The sequence below is a fragment of the Haliotis asinina genome, chromosome 6, assembly GCF_037392515.1.
Source record: "Haliotis asinina isolate JCU_RB_2024 chromosome 6, JCU_Hal_asi_v2, whole genome shotgun sequence".
Taxonomy (NCBI): domain Eukaryota; kingdom Metazoa; phylum Mollusca; class Gastropoda; order Lepetellida; family Haliotidae; genus Haliotis; species Haliotis asinina.
In genome coordinates this window covers 20901182-20920971 of record NC_090285.1, presented here as the reverse complement: position 1 = coordinate 20920971, position 19790 = coordinate 20901182, and the positions used below count along the sequence as shown (strand labels likewise).

The 19790-nt window shown below is 40.9% G+C and overlaps 1 protein-coding gene across 1 annotated transcript; it reads right to left on the bottom strand.

Moving 5' to 3' along the window:
* Window positions 1-1356: 1356 nt before the first annotated feature.
* Window positions 1357-19024, bottom strand: LOC137286197 (kinetochore protein NDC80 homolog). Its single transcript, XM_067817911.1, has 14 exons — window positions 18937-19024; window positions 17609-17869; window positions 17212-17317; window positions 16837-16923; window positions 16215-16400; window positions 14144-14233; window positions 9494-9587; window positions 9216-9310; window positions 8797-8941; window positions 7142-7347; window positions 6138-6467; window positions 5183-5313; window positions 3809-3911; window positions 1357-2308 (listed from the first exon to the last, which is right to left on the bottom strand). Exons 2-14 carry the CDS (start codon window positions 17845-17847, stop codon window positions 2222-2224), a joined length of 1899 nt encoding a protein of 632 aa, XP_067674012.1. The 5' UTR covers window positions 17848-17869; window positions 18937-19024; the 3' UTR covers window positions 1357-2221.
* Window positions 19025-19790: the final 766 nt, after the last annotated feature.

The window sequence follows — 19790 nt, the reverse complement described above, 5'->3', positions numbered from 1 at the left end:
GCCCAGTTAGGCCGAAGTGACTTATTTCGACATGTCATGTTTGCAGTTGTATAAGTTTGAGGGATACATAGTAGATCCAACAGCCTAAAACATTTTGTTTTTATAATCCGACAGTACTTCAGGTATAGTATCGATCAAAGTTGTTGGAAATCGCGTGACAGCGTATTGACCACTGTTTTCATTTCCTCAATATTTGTTACTGTAGTCCTTTTTTATTTATGCTGTCCTTCATTAGTCCCTACACATTCTCAACAGTAAAAGATCTGGGCTCTGGCTGGGCAAGTCTAAAACTTGCGCATTGGCAACCACAGTTTAGTAGCCCGCAGTTCTCAATCTTGAATTTCGCGAGCCTACCCGTACACCAGTTTAACCGCCTTTCTGCGGGTGCATCACACATCAAAGGTGGGCGCATCCGGCGCTTTTCACCAAGTAAATTCTTTATAATTCATGTCTGTAGGTTTTCTGAACTTTTCAACGCTTTTCAGTTTTCACATCTCACAATCTGACCAAGTCGCCCACCACCTGTGCCACTGAACTTGGCCTCCCTCCCATGTATTCTTTAAAGTTCTGTACACTATCATGTCTAAATGTAAACACTTTTGCTTCAGGAGAGATAACTCTTGGTGTATAAAGGATCATTCATTCACTGTAGGCAGTATCTGTCACACAAACTATAGTTCATAGTCCTTGTGTTTCCATTGTAGAATGAAAAAGTTACTCTGAAAAATGTTGAGCATGTGAAAGCCAAACGTTGTAGTTTAATCAAAATCAGAATATACCAACAAAGGACTCCAGTTTCTATTACCACACACTTGATTCTCATATGTTAAATCCACTGACTGACCAAAATTGTGTCCTGGGACTTGCTCCACAAAGGACCCTTTTCACAAACCACTGATTTATAATAACTGCTGATCTATTCAGCAAAGTCATCCCAAACTGTACAGAATCAAAGGTACACCTTAATGGATTCCAAATAACTGACCAGATACAACTCAGTGATATTATGAGCAATGCTGTAATGCTGACAGGAACTTCACAGGCTATCATTGTCTGCACAGAGCCATACTAACATATATGCGGGGCCATTTTTTGCACAAAGGCTTTCTGCCTCAAAAGCAATCAGAATGTATGAAAGACTGCAGTTTAACAAGGCTTTGAATAGTATTTCAGTTGTCAGCTTGTGGGTCGAAAGCATAAAGAGATGCAGGTCTTTCCATATTTGTTACACTCAACATTTGCTCATTAACACCTGTATTGTGCTGAAGGATCATAATCTGGTAGAATCTCACACCCACATTCATAGGATCCTGATGTGCATAAAGGAAGTAACTCTGATTAAAAATAGACTCATCATTAAATGTTGATGTACATTGCTTTATTATTCAGATGATGGATCTGCTTTTGAAGCTAAAGTAGGCCATTAACATAGACAAAACTAGAGGTTTCATACATGAAATGTGTGTTAAGTGTTAGAGCAATAGGTAGTTAGGGTGGCAAAATGCCATAGAGATTGAATGACAGTATTAAGGGAAGCTGCAATATATGTACATAGTTTTATGTAAACAACCTACAGATTGTGTCAGCAAATGGCCACACATTGTTTAAATATGAATTTGCCATTTTCACAACAGCAAGGCAATATGAAATGTTTATTTTCCAATAGAAGTCCAATTTCATCTGCATCAGTTAGACCAACTGACTTTGATGGTGGAGGCATTGGACTTTTATCAAAGAGGTTGTGCTCCATAACACTCCTTGTCACGACAACATCCAGCTGCTTTAGTTCTCAATGCCCATCCAGACTGCAGTGTCAGCATTGCAAACACACCATCTTTGGCACACAAGGTTGGTATTTCAATGAATGAATTAAGTGTGATTTTAGAAAAAGCTCTCAATCTTTTTCTGTGGCATCTATGTTGACAAGGCTGTGTTTCTGCTGGGTGATGACCTGTCAAGTTTGTTGCATCGTATCCTGTTGTCCTCGGACAAGTAGGGAGCAGTAGATGAAGCACTACTTTATGGGAACAAGTCTGGACACATCTCAGTGTAAAAGGTTCACATTATTTTTACAGTATGTTTCATCTTGATGTATCAGAGCACTACGACCAAACAGTGATGGTTTGGATTTGTCTCTATAAAATCACCACTGTTGTGAGAGTCAGAAGCTGTTTCATCTGACAACTTGTGTGTACAGATTAAAAGGTGTCTGTTTGAAGGTTCAGTGATAACTACATATCTTCTCAGTTTCCTCCTGTGTTTTCTTCTGGAGAACTTTCGTATCAGCAACCACCTCTTGTAGTCTCTCCTGAAGTGTGAAAGAGTGAGTTACAACAAAGGTTTAATTAAACCACGTCATGCAAGTTCCATAAGAATACATAAAAATATTTTGCTCATATCACAAAGTTCATGCCCATGTATGTGTGGTTGTTTGTCTTAGCCCAGATTTAAGCTGGGTTTATAGTGTAGCTCACTGAGATACCATGTGAAGGTACGCATGAATACTCTACCCAGAAACATTATACTGACTATGAGCCAACCAATCTGTGTTGTATTCATTATTGTAAACCAAAAGTCACTGTGTTCTGTAATCTGATTGGTTGAAAAACATGATCAAATGGTATTAGATTCCCGGAAACTGCAAGACTATTCACTGCGTATTTACACGTAAAAAATTGTTTTGTTGTGTCATCAACAGTGGTGACGTCATTCAAATCATATTGTGACGTAAAGTTAGAATGACGTCACAAATGAGCAACTCCAGATGCTACCATGGGAACCAGCTGAAACGGCCAGCTGATGACACTTTACTGCTGTAGTCATACTCGATGTAAACGAGTGCAGACACTAAAACCCCTTTGGTTTACTTTTTTGTTTACAATGTCGATAAACATCATGTGTTGGCCAATTTCCGGGTGTTATTGAGTATTTGAAGCACGGGAATATTTCATTTGAAACCTCCGGCTCACGCCGTCGGTTCCAAATGCATTCCCGTGCTTCAAATACTCAATAACACCCGGAAATTGGCCAACACATGATGTTTATCTCCTAAATGACGAGTACCGGGCAAGGATAAACTAGTAGCATATTTTAACGTCTTTTGGTATGACACGGCCTGGGATTAAACGCACAACCTTCCTCTCCCCGGGCCGAAGCTCTAACCACTACACCACGGAGACGGTGTGTTTCATGTGGGAGAACAACCTGAAGAGATGCAGGTATTGTTGTTTACTACTTGGCAAAACAACTGAGCTCAAGTGTGGGCTTGACAAACCTAGAAACATGATCTAGGATCCAAATATATCACAGGTTCTGTAGCGCCACCCAAACAACAACTTTTCTGCACAGTAGATGAGCATTAAATGTTGGGTATTGTTGGCGATATGCAAGGCAGAACAAAATATAAGGTGTCAGTTTGTGAGTGAATGAGTGAGTGCGCAAGCAAGCATACCTTTTGCAATATTTCAGGAATATAATGGCAGGGGACACCAGAAATGGGCTTCACACATTGTACAAATGAAGGGATTTGAACACAAGTCTTTCGCTGTGACAAGTGAATGCTTTAACCATAAGGCTACCCCACCACCCCTAATGGAAGAACACAGAAGACAGAAGTTTTGCTTTCAAAATGATGATGCATACGACACATAGTGGGAATATGAGATTTAATAATACTGTGATGGTATTTCACCTGTCACTATCAGGTTTGTTTGTTAGGACTGTCGACTGTAAAGAAAATCTATAGGCATAGATAAGGAGCTAAATAAGGCAACTGATCAAGGTGGAACCTGAATATGCTAGAACTTACTGAAATAGCTGTTTTGTGCTCCACGACTTCCCTGACGACTGTGTCCAGGAACTCTACTGCCCTTTGCTCCTCCTCCAGCAACTCAGTCTTCCTCTGTTCCGCTCTGAGGAAAAAGAACAAAGTGTATATGACAGTTTTATTCAATTTCATCTGGGGTTTCCTCAATCCAGACCAATGTGCAAACTACTTTCCAAATTTTGCCATCCGGTCATACAAGCTATGCCTTCAAGTTATTAGTCCACAAAATAATTCACTAGCTCGAATTTGACTGTAGAAACTGAACAAAAGATTACAGAAAGGTACATGTCTATGAGAATTAGATACTATCAGCATGAAATACTATATTTCTGGCTGGCCATAATCTTGCAAGTGTATTATGACTTAACTAGTTGGAGAGAGTGATATACTGAGTGAGTGAGTGAGTGAGTGAGTGAGTGAGTGAGTGAGTGAGTGAGTAAGTTTCACTCTGCATTCAGCAATATTCCATCTATATGGCGGTGGTCTGATAAATGATATATTGACAAAACGACCAGGGGTTCAAAAATATTTTTAACAGTCATTTGCCACAGGGCAAGTGACTTTAAGAAAGTAAATTGTCCTGACTAATGTTCCACTTGCCCTGATTTTATGACATAAACATGATGTTGTAATGAAGAAAGAATAAATCAACATGGCATTTGATGTTGATGTTTACTGAACTATTAACCAAGACGTGATAAATAGCAAAGAAAGATAACTCTACTTTATTATCATTGCGGAATTTAATAGCTAGATTTTGAGCAGATATGAAATGAAAACCAAGTTTATTTGCAGTTTGAGACCGCAAGCAGAAATTATCTAGTAGCACATGTAAGTAACAAGTAAGATATCATAATCCGATTGCCTGAAATGCAAACTGTCTTGTCCCAGACGTCAGGTAATGGGATTTTTGCACCCCTGATGACAGCATGAAATTTCAGAAGAGGGTCAGACCAGTAGACTGTGGGGATTTACTGTCCCCATTGGATTTTTCCTTGTCTTAAAATGAACAGTAAGTCATAACATTGCGAAGGTAGCCCAGTGGTTAAATTGTGTTCATTTGTCATGCCAAAGACACAGGTTCTATTTCCCACGAGGGCAGAATGTGTGAAGCCCAATCCTTATGAGTCCTGCCATGATATTGCTGGAATATTGCTAACAGCGGCATAAAACCCAATTCACTCACCCACTATAACACCGAATCTTCAATATGTAGAACTTTATACTGCTATAGAATTTGAACCACGGCCCTCTCCTTTTATTTGACATTAATTTTATCACTAATGAAATCACAATGAACTGACAGCCTTCACAGTTGGTTGATAAAGTTTTTCAATTCCCTGACTGGAGACTTACAGCTTGACTGCATCTTTAAACTCCCTCTGTGCCTCTTGCCGACACTGTTGAGAGGACTTCTTGCTATTGTCCCACATCTTCTGTTTGAGCTCAATATCTTCAAGGATGTTTTGAACCTCAAGCTGATAGCTCTGGGAAATGGAAGGGTTAGTTAGTTTTTCATTGGTCATTTGACACTTGCAAAAATATACTGTAGTTGCCAAATATAACATAAAATACTTCTTGACCAAAAATATTGTCAAAGCAGGATTAATGCAATATTTTCTCTGTCTTGTCTGGGGATTCACACTTGGAGATATGCCACTGTTGTAAGTATTTGATTTGAACCATCATAGAATAGCACATCAACTTTTTCACCAACCTTCGCCCTCAGCCACCTCAGATCCCACCACAAGTCACCCTAATCCACCCACCTCCACCGTAAGGCATATCACTTTATTATCAGATACCACCTCCCACTCACCTCCACTCTCAGACGTATCAGATACCACCTCCACCCACCTTCTCCCTCAGACATATCAGATCCCACTACCCATTTCCACCCTTAGACATATCAGATACCACCTCCCACCTTCTCCCTCAGACACATCAGATACCATCACCCACCACCACCCTATGACATATCAGATACCACCACCCACTTTCTTCCTCTGACTTAACAGATACCACCACCATCACCCATCTCCACCCTAAAACATATCAGATAGCACCACCCATCTCCACCCTAAGACATTTCAGATACCACCACCATCACCCACCCCCAACCCTAACACATATCAAATAGCACCACCCACCTCCCCCCTAAGACATATCAGATACCACCATCCACTTTCTCCCTCAGACTTATCAGATACCACCACCATCACCCACCTCCCCCCTAAGACATATCAGATAGCACCACCCATCTCCACCTTCCCCTTCGGACATATAACCTAACTCTGATCCTACCACCCACCTCTTTTTCAGTCTTGTACTCCTCGTCAGCTATGTTCAGATTCTTCTCCATCACCCTGACAGCATCTTGATGTTCTGTAACATGCTCACACAGCTGCTCTAGGGCATCCTGCTGGATCAACAACTGTCTGGACTTCTCATTTAAACTGACATTGCACTGTTTCTTCAGCTGCATCAATGCTGGCTTGATTGTACTGTCAAAGTCAACAGTCATTGTGTTCTGGTAGGAAGTCTTCAGTTCATAGTCAATGCCACATGCATTCTCAGCAGAAGCTGGTACAAGTTTCAAACTGTGAGCCATCTTATTGTACTCACTGCTCTTCGTTTCCAACTGAAACAAGAAAATACATTGCTTTCATCAATATTTCAACTCTTTTTGAAAGGAAAGCTTAAATGAAAGTTTGTTAAAGTTTACCACACTGATGAAACTAAAGAATCAGGCATAGATAGGGTTGACAAATGTTATCACAGCTCAATTCCAATTTCAACAGGAGAGATGGGGTAGCCTAATGGTAAAAGTGTTTGCTTGTCATGCTGAGGACCAGGGTTCCGGATTGAAGCCCATTTCTGGTGTTTCCCATTGTGACATTGCTGGAATATTGCCAATAGCAGCGTAAAAATCAACTCACTTTCACCAAATTCAATATGACATATATATATATATCTTCTCCATGAAGATACACGATTGAAACATGCAGGAGAAGATCTGTGTTGTGTTATTATTTTGGAAACTACTTGTTATATATCTACAACTGTATGCTTGGTATTCTCATCACTTTCTTTATATATTTATATATATTTAACACAAACACTTTATATATTTTGTCCCACGTCGCAAGTCTTATGATCTATGTACTCATCAAGTTATATCAGTGTTCTCAGATTACAATGGTGCTCATAATATCATTCATTAATTTGATTTCCCAGGATTATGTACATATTGTCATGACACTGCTGGTATAGATCTGATTGTAGTCATGAAAACATGCAAAAAGTCGTCCTTACTCTTTCTCGGGACTTAGCCATGTTCATCTCTTCCTTCCAATTGTCAAGGTCCACCTGCTCAATCTCCTTGTCCAGGGCATCAATCTGCCGTTGCAGTTCCTGTCTGTTCAGCTTCAGGCGCTCCACATCTGCAGGGGTCAGGTTCTGGGTCTCATAGATTGCCTGCATGTGCTTGTTCTTCTGTTCCACTGACTTGTATTCAGCTTCTGCAGGAGGAGGATGGAGAGGGTCAAACATACAATTCTCACTCATCACAAGCATGATATTCCACGCAAATAGTCCATACAACATTAAACCAGGATAATTCAAGACGGTAAACTAATAAGCCTAGAGAAAGGCACACTGAACCATGTTCGAAATGAAGATGGAACTATGCCTATAAATAACTGTTAAGATGCATTTGTAAAAAGAAATTTGTAAAATATGGTCTGGCACTGATTATAGCTATAGGGCTACTGCTAGACAGATCATGGCCCCAGTAGATTGTCCTCCTCCCTTAATGCACATCATGGATGACCTCCCCACTTGACCCCAGGCCACTGACCTACACCTCCAATGTCCTCCTCACTCACTCTACACTATGTCAATGCCCATCATGGATGACCCCCCACTTGACACCACATCACTGACCAACACCTCTTATGTCCTCATCCCTCATTTTACCCTAGGTCAATGCCTATCATGGTTGACCTCCTCACTTGACCCCAGGCCACTGACATAGACCTGCATTGTCCTCATCCCTTACTCTACCCTAGGTCTAAGCCGCCATGGTTGACCTCCCCACTTGACCCCAGGTAACTGACATAGACCTGCATTGTCCTCATCCCTTACTCTACCTTAGGTCTAAGCCGCCATGGTTGACCTCCCCACTTGACCCCAGGTAACTGACATAGACCTGCATTGTCCTCATCCCTCACTCTACCTTAGGTCTAAGCCGCCATGGTTGACCTCCCCACTTGACCCCAGGCCACTGACATAGACCTGCATTGTCCTCATCCCTTACTCTACCCTAGGTCTAAGCCGCCATGGTTGACCTCCCCACTTGACCCCAGGTAACTGACATAGACCTTCATTGTCCTCATCCCTCACTCTACCCTAGGTCTAAGCCGCCATGGTTGACCTCCCCACTTGACCCCAGGTAACTGACATAGACCTGCATTGTCCTCATCCCTCACTCTACCTTAGGTCTAAGCCGCCATGGTTGACCTCCCCACTTGACCCCAGGCCACTGACATAGACCTGCATTGTCCTCATCCCTCACTCTACCTTAGGTCTAAGCCGCCATGGTTGACCTCCCCACTTGACCCCAGGCCACTGACATAGACCTGCATTGTCCTCATCCCTTACTCTACCCTAGGTCTAAGCCGCCATGGTTGACCTCCCCACTTGACCCCAGGCCACTGACATAGACCTGCATTGTCCTCATCCCTCACTCTACCTTAGGTCTAAGCCGCCATGGTTGACCTCCCCACTTGACCCCAGGCCACTGACATAGACCTGCATTGTCCTCATCCCTTACTCTACCCTAGGTCTAAGCCGCCATGGTTGACCTCCCCACTTGACCCCAGGTCACTGACCTATACTTGTATTGTCCTCCTTCACACTACTCTTGGGCAATAACCCCCATGTCTCCCACTTGACCTAACATCACTGACCTAGACCTTCATTGTCCTCTTCCAGCTCCCTCTGCTGGATCTCTAGCTTGTGCTGGTAGGACGACATCTCCTCCAAGTACTGGTCGAACCGTGTCATGTCACTCCGCACAACCTCACGCTGCTCTTGTAGAACAACTAGCCGATCCTGACAAACACAATCAGTAAATAAGTGAATTCTTACTCTGCATCACCTGCGTACATGTTCACCCTTATGTGGTAGGATGACTGAATTATCACAGTAACATCATGATGGAGAAAGTCTGCTTCAACCAAATTAATTACATAACTAAACTTGGAGAATAATAAAATGACCCCACCAAAAACATTAGCCAGAATTAACTATATACAAAAATGTAACAAATCTACATTAAAAAGAAAACAGAAGCATCCCCAAAACAAAAATATTTCCTGGATCTTACCCCATCCTGTTCAAGTAAATCCAGCTCCTGTTTGAGTCTTGCGTTTTCAGCAATGAGGGCATCAATACCACCCCCTGTGCCTTGGTATTTGTCCTCTGATAAAGGAAAAACATGCATTTCAATGTAAAAATCTTAAATCAAACTCAACATCTACTTTTCAAGATTCAGCATTTACACTGAAATATATCAACTATTGATGGAGATATGACAGCAGGACAATCGGCTACTGCCTCAGCTCTGAGCCTTTATCTGGCTGAGTCAAGATACAAGTCACTTACTGAGCATCCTTGACAACTCCTCGTCATAGGCATCATATTCATCCTCCTCAGACAAGAAGGCAGCGTAGGTGTTTTCACAGTACTCAAACAGCAGCTGAAATACAAAGACACTGATGATTCCAACACGGTTGACTATAACCAGAGGCTCATAGAAGCTGCGTATATGGGTAACATATGTATAAAATCTCTCCAATCACGCACAAGATAATCACTCATGCTAGCCTGTTGAAGATGTGCGCGTGGACTCTCAATCATTATACTGTGCGGTGTGTCTCAACAAGTCATGATTTGAAATGGTGAGTGAAACTCAGCGCTTTTGTGGAACTGTTCGTTGTTGTGCAACAACAAGTGGCACAATCTGGTGAATCTGGTGTCCTCTGTGAATGCCAGTAATGCCCTGTAGGTAGTGACTGTCAAACACCATATTCGATTTCCAAAAGCAGCCCTCCAATATAGTTGTTAAGAAGCAGTTTCCGTGTGGAGTGTCAACACAGGGGCCTCCAATTTCGTGTTGATTGGAAGCTCTCAGAGGTTCGAATCCTCCTGCTTTGTAGGTCCTTTGTAAGGTGTTGAAGTATGACATTTAAATCCCAAACTTCAGTCTTAAAATCTGCATTGTTGGTCCTCCAGCTTGAACGAGTGTAGTATTACTAGTAAGGCAAGTAGTTCAGGTAGTCAGCTTGATCCCTGTTTTCATGGTAATAACAGAGATGAGTGCCACCAAGTATGTCGAGAGTGTAGAACCTTTCAGTTCTCTGGAATGTTGTAGATGACGTTCGTAGTCCGTTATTTGAGGATGAGTGGCCTTCACTGCAGTAAAGCCTTTCTTTCTTGCATACATTTCAAACAACATCCATTTATTCATCATATAATGTGCGGGTAGATCTATGTAGAGCTAGGGTGACTGCCCTTGCCACTCTAATAGAATATCCTTGATGTTTCAAGCAGGCTTTGATATGATCCATACATGAAGTTTGAACGATGTTGGTTTGCCATATGTTTGTTTGGTGTACTGGTGGACAAGTAAGTTTTTCCACTCTGGTAGTTGCAGTGTTGGTTGTCTTAGTTCCTCGATGAGTACTGGGAACAATCTCTCACTGACCAATAAGGCGCGACCAAAATCAGTTTCAACCCCTAACCCTCTACCCTAACCCTGGAAAGAACTTGACAAGAAGATGCTTTAGCAGTGTGAGATTGTGTTGATCCTTGCCTGTTTATATAGAACACTACTGTGGAGTTGTCTGTAGTTTGTTCCTCAATGCCGTCGACCAATGCCGTACTGCATTGATTAAAGCTTTCATTTCCATGTGGTTGATATGCTGAATGCATCTGTTGCTTGTCCAGATTCCTACTGCCACCTTGTTGCTTAGGTGAGTAGTGTCACCTTGTAGTGACACATCTACACAGAGATGGTTCTTGTAGACTGGCTTTAGCAAACAGGTCCCTGCGCGGACTCCTTCATGTTGTAAATAAGTCAAACTCTTCTGTGGAGTTTTTCTTGGGTAACCAGAAAAATTGGGCAGTAGAATCTTGGTGTTAGTTGATCCAAGTGCAGTTTTTCGACTGCACCTTTCTCAAGAAGAGATGATATGGCACCTGCTAGTTAGTCTCGCTGATCCCTGGTGTACTCGAAGAGTGCTGGGTCTCTTGTGAGTGGTGGTGTTGCCGGCAGTGGGATCTTGTGTGATCTTTTAGGAAGCTCATGACTTCGTCGTTGATTGTCGTTGTCGTTGAGAAGTCCCCAGTTCCCCCAGTACTGCTGTAGATGGCCACCCAATCGTGAAGGCTGTATGGGAATGACTGGGGGTGGAAGGCTCCAGTCATTAGTAACCGGATCTTCAGCGCTTTCCTTCTTTAGAGCTCCTGGCAGGGTGTCTTGTTCCGTGGGAGTTCCTGTTTCCTCCATTTGAGTGCTGAAAAGAGCCCTTGCTGTCACGAGTGTTGTACTTCTTGTCTCTGGCTCTCTGAACCCTAGAGAACTTTGACTTGTTGGAGTAACAATGAGAAGTCTGCTTGAGGACAGCAGTCAAAGTGTCAATTGACTTTATCATCATTACTTCCCTTGAGTCCAGAGTAACGGATATAGCAACGTCATCAATTCTGCCATTGAATACCATTAATGCTGACCTGGGAGCTCTAAGTAAAGGCTTAGTAAAGCTGTCGCCCCAAGAAGATGTTGATAGTAGACCTTGCTGGTGCAGTAAATTCAATCAATTTATGCTCGACCCTCTGAAATGAATTGTTGATCCTTCTTCTGGGTGATAAGTGCAGAGAGGATCATCCTTTCTTCTTCATTCTCCGGGTTGTTGAACTTGGAGATAAGAGTGAGAACCTTGTTGATATCCCTGGAACTGGCGAGTCCAAAGAAGGGACGCTGAGTGGTTCACTGGTTGTAACCATCTGAGGCAGTCGCTTATCCTCCACCTTGTAGGATGTATTGTGAGTCTCACTGATCAGCTTGTAAGACTACTTTGGGTGCTTTCATGAAGTCATCCATATGATGAAGTGGGAATCGACAAGCGCTGAAGGCCGGGATGTGTTGTTGCTGATACTTAGTTGCCGTCTGAAAGGCTGTAGACAAAGTTTCCGGGATGGTAGATATCGGTGGAAACGTCAAAGTGCCTAACTACTCATGTCTTCACTACTCATTATATAGGCATGAGCCTCAATGGAGTCCTTCAATAGCGAGACTATGTCCAAACCGTTTGTGATCCCGATGCAATCTCTTCAGTCTGAGGAGAGGGCTTCCTCCGGTGATGGAGATCGACGATATCCATCTCCGGCCTGCAGAAAGAGCATGCGTGAGTGGGGAACGATGTCCATGTAGCGAGTGTCATCGTAGTTGTCCTGTCTATGTGTATCTTTGGAACGACTACCATTCCTTGAGTCCTTTGCTCTACCCTACATGAGTCCGTATCTGATGAAGACGACAAATGATAACGGCGTCTAAAATGAACAGGGGATGAAAACAGTGAATGCTTGCAGCTGTAGCGGTCGATGGAAGGAACATCATCCATACTGCGACGTGAGGATACAGTCAATGGCGATCATTTCCGTGAACGGTAGCATGCATACGATGGCTCTTCTTCATCAAACAGACCTACTGCAGCCACTGTGCCATCACGCAGGGCAACTGTAGCTGTAGCTGCTGACTTGCATTTATGTTCCTCTTCAAAACAACGATCCATCAAGTTCACATGAGTGTTGGACTGATGCATGAAGAGTCCAGTGACTGTGGTGCAAGCAGCAGCGGTTGGTTTGCACAAGCATCTGACATGTTGAGTGTAAACGTTGTAGATGTCTGTGTAGATAGTAGACGATGTAGTTGATGAAGGTGTAGTAGACACTGCTCTTTGATCCTGTGTGCTGATGATCTGTACCTCAGGAAATAGCGGTGGAAGTTCGTCGTAGATGTGACGTTCGTTGAGAGGGATGACATAGAGTGTTGTTTCAGTGCAGTCCTGGTAGTTGAAGACTTAGTCTTTGACGAGGATGGCTTCCTCTTAGAAGGTTGAGATGATCCTGATTCTGATGATGTTCTCTTCTGAGATCTAGATGAATACTCACTGGCATCTTGACCATGATCCCCACCCCACCCAGGTACGTCTGCCTGATCACTATAACCATGAATGTCAGCTGTTAACAACATGCGGTTACAAGACGCAGAATCAACCAATTTAGACATGACAAACAAGAGCCTACGTTCTTTGTCTTTCACCCAAGCCTTTGAACAGAATATAAATGTAATAAAAATTCTGAATCAGATAAATTCTTGCAAAGTTCACAGCAAACAGTGAAAGAACAAACAGGTTTGCACAAAGGACATACTACGTGCGGATCAACACTGGGAACATGATTTCTTTGTCTAAGCTGCTGAAAAAAAACGTGTCCAAGACACAAGAAAATTTATAAATTTTACATAAAGACGATATTAATTACAAATGTGACATAATTTAGATTGTAGGACTGAAATTAAAGCAAAAACTGATCGTCGTATCGGGACCCATAGTACCTCTGAGTCCAACCATCCTTGTCAGCCAATAAAGGAGAGGGTGATAAGTACGGCAGGTGATGTAACCACATTGGTGGGAAAGGGAGGCTCCTGATAGGTCAGTGTATTGTACATCTGCTTCAATCAGAAGGGAACTTGGAGGGATTTCAAGCATGCCACTATCTTTGCATGGAGGGAGGAGATAAGCATAAGAACATAAGAAAAGAATTAGAAAATTAGAAAGATAGGAAAGATAAGAAAAATAAGAAAGAATTATCCCCCCAAACATATATTCCAGGATTGTCGAAGCAGTCATCAGTACCTACAGCTTTTCAAGAAAACGTTCTTGTGAAAAATTTCACTACCAAACTATGTCATTAATATACTCATAAACATTATGAATGCAAGTTTTGTAATTATGTGTCCAGACCCTTGCCAAATGGAAGTGTGATATATTATTTAGAGTGAAATTGTACTCTGTAATTAACATAAACATTGCTACAAAGTAATGTATATGAGCCAGTACTAATATTCCAGCAGTTTCAAAGTGGGGCGATAAGCTTTACATGCACCAAGATGGGGGCACTGGCAAGATCAGCAATCCTTTGACCATAAGGCTACCACATTGCCTAAACTGCTGTTAACAATGAAAACGTTACCTTATTCTCTGGACTGGAATCAAAATCATCTTCCTCATGAGGGAAGAGAATAGCTTCAATGCCTGCTTTATCACTCATGAAGTGACCCATCTGTAAACAAAAGCAGACAGTGAGTGAGTGAGTGAGTGAGTGAGTGAGTGAGTGAGTGAGTGAGTGAGCGAGCAAGTGAGCTAGCTCAGTTTTACACTGCTTTGAGCAATATTCCATCAATATCGTGGTGGAGGACACCAGAAATGGGCTTCACACATTGTACCCATGTAGGGAATCAAACCCAGGTCTTTCATGTGATGAGAGGACGCTTTAACCACTAAGCTACCCCAGTGTTATTGTCAATAATATTTGATTACTTTTTGCTAACATTACCATATCACAGGTGAAGAGATACCATGTTGCAGATTTACATGGGTGAGTTAGGTGAGGGGAAATGGGGTTTAAGGCTGTACTTAGAATATTCTGCTCACATGACAATATATATATATATTTATGTGTGGCTGATTGGACTAGACCAGACTGGTGTCAAAGTGCCAGCTCATAGGGCTGTGTTTTGGAGAATAAAATGTGTGGCAATATATTGCCATTCAGGCACCCGTGTTGCAATTCGTATTGCAATATATTGGGAACTTAAGTGTTTGACAGTAAATACCTCTATTTATTACCATTAAGATAAATCTGTTGAATTCTGATTGGTCAATAGCCAACACATACAAAAGCATGTAGTAACATTTGCCAGGGTAAGAACTGTACACCCAGTCAAATCTGTCATGTGCAACACTACACAGGTTGTACAAGTGACCTTGATCTTAAATGGAATGGGCTGCCAAATGGCTGATTAATTTTAGAGTTGGCTTGTACAATTATGAGTAAAAAAAAGAGTAATACAATTGTTGTCATTCTTTTTTATTTGTTTGTGTCAATAAATATATTAAAAAAAATTAAAATATTTCTGCATTTCATTTGCTGCTTAACAAAGCCTCAAATTCGATCATATGTATCATAAACTAAGACACCCATGAAAGTCCCAGGGTAGAGTAGGCCTTCATCAACCCATGCTTGCCATAAAAGGCGGCTGTGCTTGTCGTAAGAGGCGACTAAGGGGATCAGGTGGTCAGACTCGCTGACTTGGTTGACACATGTCAACGGTTCCCAATTGTGCAGATCAATGCTCATGTTGTTCATCACTGGATTGTCTGGGCCAGACTCGATTATCTACAGACTGCCGCCGTTGCTGAGTAACACGTAAAACTAAACTCACTCACTCATAAACTAAGCCATTGCGAGTTATCTCCCTTTATGACCGCTCAGGACAAATCATGGTGAAATGTTTAAAGCTTTGCATCTCATTCTGCTGAAGGTTGAATGTTGTTTAAAGAAAAGCTAAATTTAAAATCTTAAGGGTAATAAATTCATCACACTGTGTAAGACCCTTGTAAATTCTGTATTTCCTATTTTCCACAATAGTCCCTACATATATCTTATGGTTCTGATAACAGCAATTTCAAAATTAAATGGCATAGTCAGGGATTCTATTTTCTATTTGATAGGCAGGGCCCAACAAAGGGCAAGTGACTTCAGGAAAGTAACTTGTCCTGACTAAATTTCCACTTGCCCTGATTTTATGACACAATGTTTGATGTTAATGTTTAATGGACTATTTATTGAAGACTGATAAATTTCAAAGAATGATAGCTCATTATTATTATTATCATTGCAAAATGTAATAGCTACAGTAAGAGCAGATATGAAATGAAATCTAAGTTTATTTGCAGTTTAAAACCATAAGTGAAAATTATCTAGTAGTCCACAGACAAATAAGATACTATTATATGATTGTCCAAAATGAAAACTGAAATCAAAACCCAATAAATACGAAATAAAAGGTGGAACATGTTTGCATACATATGATCATGACACAATGCTACAGGGAATTAAACTTGTGTCTTCATTGTGACAAGCGCACACTTTAATCACCAGGTCACCCCACCGCCCGAGCTTGATTTGTAAAGTATCTGTAAACAACAAGACAAAAATTATCATGGTCCAGTCTGGTAGCTATGGAAACAGTACAGTATACCTTGATGAGTTCCACCAGCCAGATGAGAGCTGCAAGAAGGTAGGGCCAGGTGTGGGGGCTGCCAATGGCAAACATGGAACTCTTCGAGATGGAGAATGGGTAGCCCAAAACTTTGAAAATCTTGGGAATTTCCTCCTCTGGCTTAGGACCAATCTTGTATTTGGGTTCAAGGTGACCATAAAGGAACTGAAACAGACGTTTGTTCGGAATGATTACAGTTTGTGAGTGATGAATGGATGGGAAGTGGAGGTGTAACTGATCAGAGTTAATGTCACCATCAGCCAGATCATACTGAAGTCTACAGAAAAACGAACTTAAGGCTTCTAGCCTGAACATGGTCCTCTGCATCAATATCAGTATATCTTAGTATTATCATATTGATTATTATTAAGTGATCCCGCTAGGCCTAACAGTCTTTGCAGGCTTTGGACTTGTGAGTCAAGTTGTAGACTGATAATGACAGATAACATGTCAGAAATGAAGAGCTATGATAAAATACAGATACCAAGCTTTCCTTGAATACTATTATAATAATAAACCAGCAAAATCTTATAAATCTACAAATCTAAATAATGCTGTCTTCGAACAGAAGTAGATGTGAACATTTTAAAGATGTTCTTACCTCAAATATTCTAAAAAATTCTTTACTTGGTGGTGATACAAGAATCTTCTGTGAGATAGGGTGTGAATAGCCCTTATCTGTGAGCCACTGAAATAAAAATTTATCATAATCACAATTACCACAAAGGCCAATAGTTAAAGCACTTTTTTCACAACTGTGACGGCTAACACTTCACTTCTTTCTTCTTTTTGGACAAAATTAGGGATTGATATATCATATTTTTCATTATCCAATCACAATTATATCCTAATCAGAGCACAGACATTTGCTTAAACCAGCAGCAGAGACTGGTGTATCAAAAGTATTAATTATAAATATTTCAGTGAACAAATGATGTACCATACGTGGTGTAGAGTCAGTTTACACTATAAATACCTCCAGGAGCTGTCTAATCATCTTGTGCTGGAAACTTTTGTCAGATATTGGTCTTGGATCTTTCGGTACATCGGTTCGACCACGGATTCCGATGCCACTTGAATGTCTGAATAAAATATGGATGAGGTAAAACAACCATTCTGTACACAACTACCCAAATGTATGTGGAAACAGTGTTCAGAGACAACTAGTAGCTATCAGTCCTAACACATGGAACATAAACATACAAGTTACCATGCTTACAAAAACTTCAACCATCCCAACTTTAAGATAGCCCAGTTGTTAAAGCACAAGCTCATCAGACCTGGGTTCGATCCCCACATCATGCACATGGGTACAATGTGTGAAGCCCAGGTGTCCCAGGTTAACATGGCAAACATTACAACACACAGCTTACCTTCTCTTTTGACCTGCAGTGGTAGGATAAGCACTGTATCGTGATACAGGCTTCTGGGCCCGTCCTATTGATGGCCTTCCACCCAGTGATGGTCTGCCTCCTATTGACAGTCTGTTTCCAGATGACAGCCCACATCCTGATGACTGTCTGCTGCTGGATGGCTTCACGTTATCATCAGTCCTCACTCGTAATGGCCCTGCTAGAGATGGTCGGCCTCCCAAACTGGACTTCCGCATCATGTTTACATCAACCTGTAACTATCTGAAACCAAAACAGAGTTTCCAATATACCTGGCATTTTTAAAATTTAAATCAAATAACCATCTACATTATTGAAGTTGTTTTGACATCTATTTACGCAAAGAATATCCTCAATTATGTGACACAAATCATGATATACAAAATGTTTCGCAAAAATATATATCACTGTTATACAGTTTCAAAACAATTCTTAACAAACATAAAAATTGATAACATTATAAATGGATCAAATGATCAAAAAGCTTAACATGTCCCCTGAGCCTCATGGCTCATCATGTTGATGGCAATTATTTACACACTTAATCAGTTCTAATCAGGAATGGATATTTTATAAACTCAGTAATTGGTTTCTTCTATATGCAATCAAGACGTAATACAAATGCACATGATGTTTTGGTAAGATCTCCACTTGTATCCCCTTAAATTTTAATGAGGAAAATTTTCATTGAGAGGCATTTTCAGGAGTTGGATATATCTTTCGGTATGTTCAGATACAATTAAAGAAACGTGTCAAAAGTCATCAAAATCACATATGGAAGATATATCCAGATGATACGATTTGTCTAGAATGAAATGTAAGGGGTGATACGGGTGGACGTCTTTCCGACGTGTCCTTATTTTATTATTTCTCATTCTAAACTTTCTTATCCTCAGCTTTAATCCAGTTCCGTGACTGTCTCAGTTCAAATCACCAAGCACATCAATTCATCTGCAATGAGGTGTTGGTGTTCAAACTTCAAGATTGTTCATGACAAACCAACAAACAGAGATTTCTAATATATGTATATCTCAAATGAATAAATGCAGTAAACGTCTTAGCATATTAATTGTGTACGAATTCGTATGTGTAATATTTCTGCATTCTACTGATTGTCCTGGGGTGCCCTTTTACGACTGGGGATTTTTGTTTGTAAACATCATGACATCGATGATGGAATATTCACCTATGAACAAAATCGGTGTCGTTTTATTTAACACATTCTCGGTATGCACAAGTGGGCAATTAAAACGCGGTTTTAACAAATACAACACTCAGAGTATTGACATATTGAAAAGAAATATCCTTACGGAATATCCACGAAAATTGAACAAGCCGCCTTTTTAAACACGCGCATGCGCAACATGGATGAAAACACTTCCGGCCTGTCTGAAAAAATAAAACTTGCACACGGAACGAAATATAGCTCTTGTCAACGGGAGTTGACGTTCCATCTTGACAGTGATAGTTCAAATCGCATCTAAAAGTGTACTTAGAAATTATAAAGATCTATAGACATATATAGCGTTACTGTTCGTTGTTGAATTCTTGCAGTGGAATAGGCACAAATGGCAGATTCTGTTTACCCCGTATTTGCGAAATAACTATTTGTGACCTTCCCCCATTCTTTCCTGAAACCTTTCAACACAGTGCTGTTATGTTTCTATGAACGACAGATCACGACACGGTTAAATTAACAGACAAATGCTTATAACATCATTTGAAAAAAAACATGGGATGAAAATGATAACAAATTTGAGAGCATTAAAATATCGTAGAAATGTGTTTTCTTTGGTCCTTAGCAAATTTAAGTAAACAGGGATAACGTATTCTTTGGCGTTTAGAAAAAATCCGTGACTTTTTCAGTTGAATCAGGGATAATCTACAACAATCTGTATATAGTCCCCCTGCTTGATCAGACAGTTGTGTCCATAGCGACAACCTCTTGTCTTCGAAATCTCAAAACGTGAAACGTTGATAAGAAATGCTAGACGTCTAAATGAGTGCGAGAATGACTAATTACGAAAGTATTAAATCAGTACCAAGCATGTGACGTGCAGTTTCGACGTTTTAAATAGCAGTTTGCTACAGATTTCTTGCCAGCTTGCCATAAGGATCTTTCACCCAGGACTCACTCACTCACAAATGGAAAGGTAGATTTCGC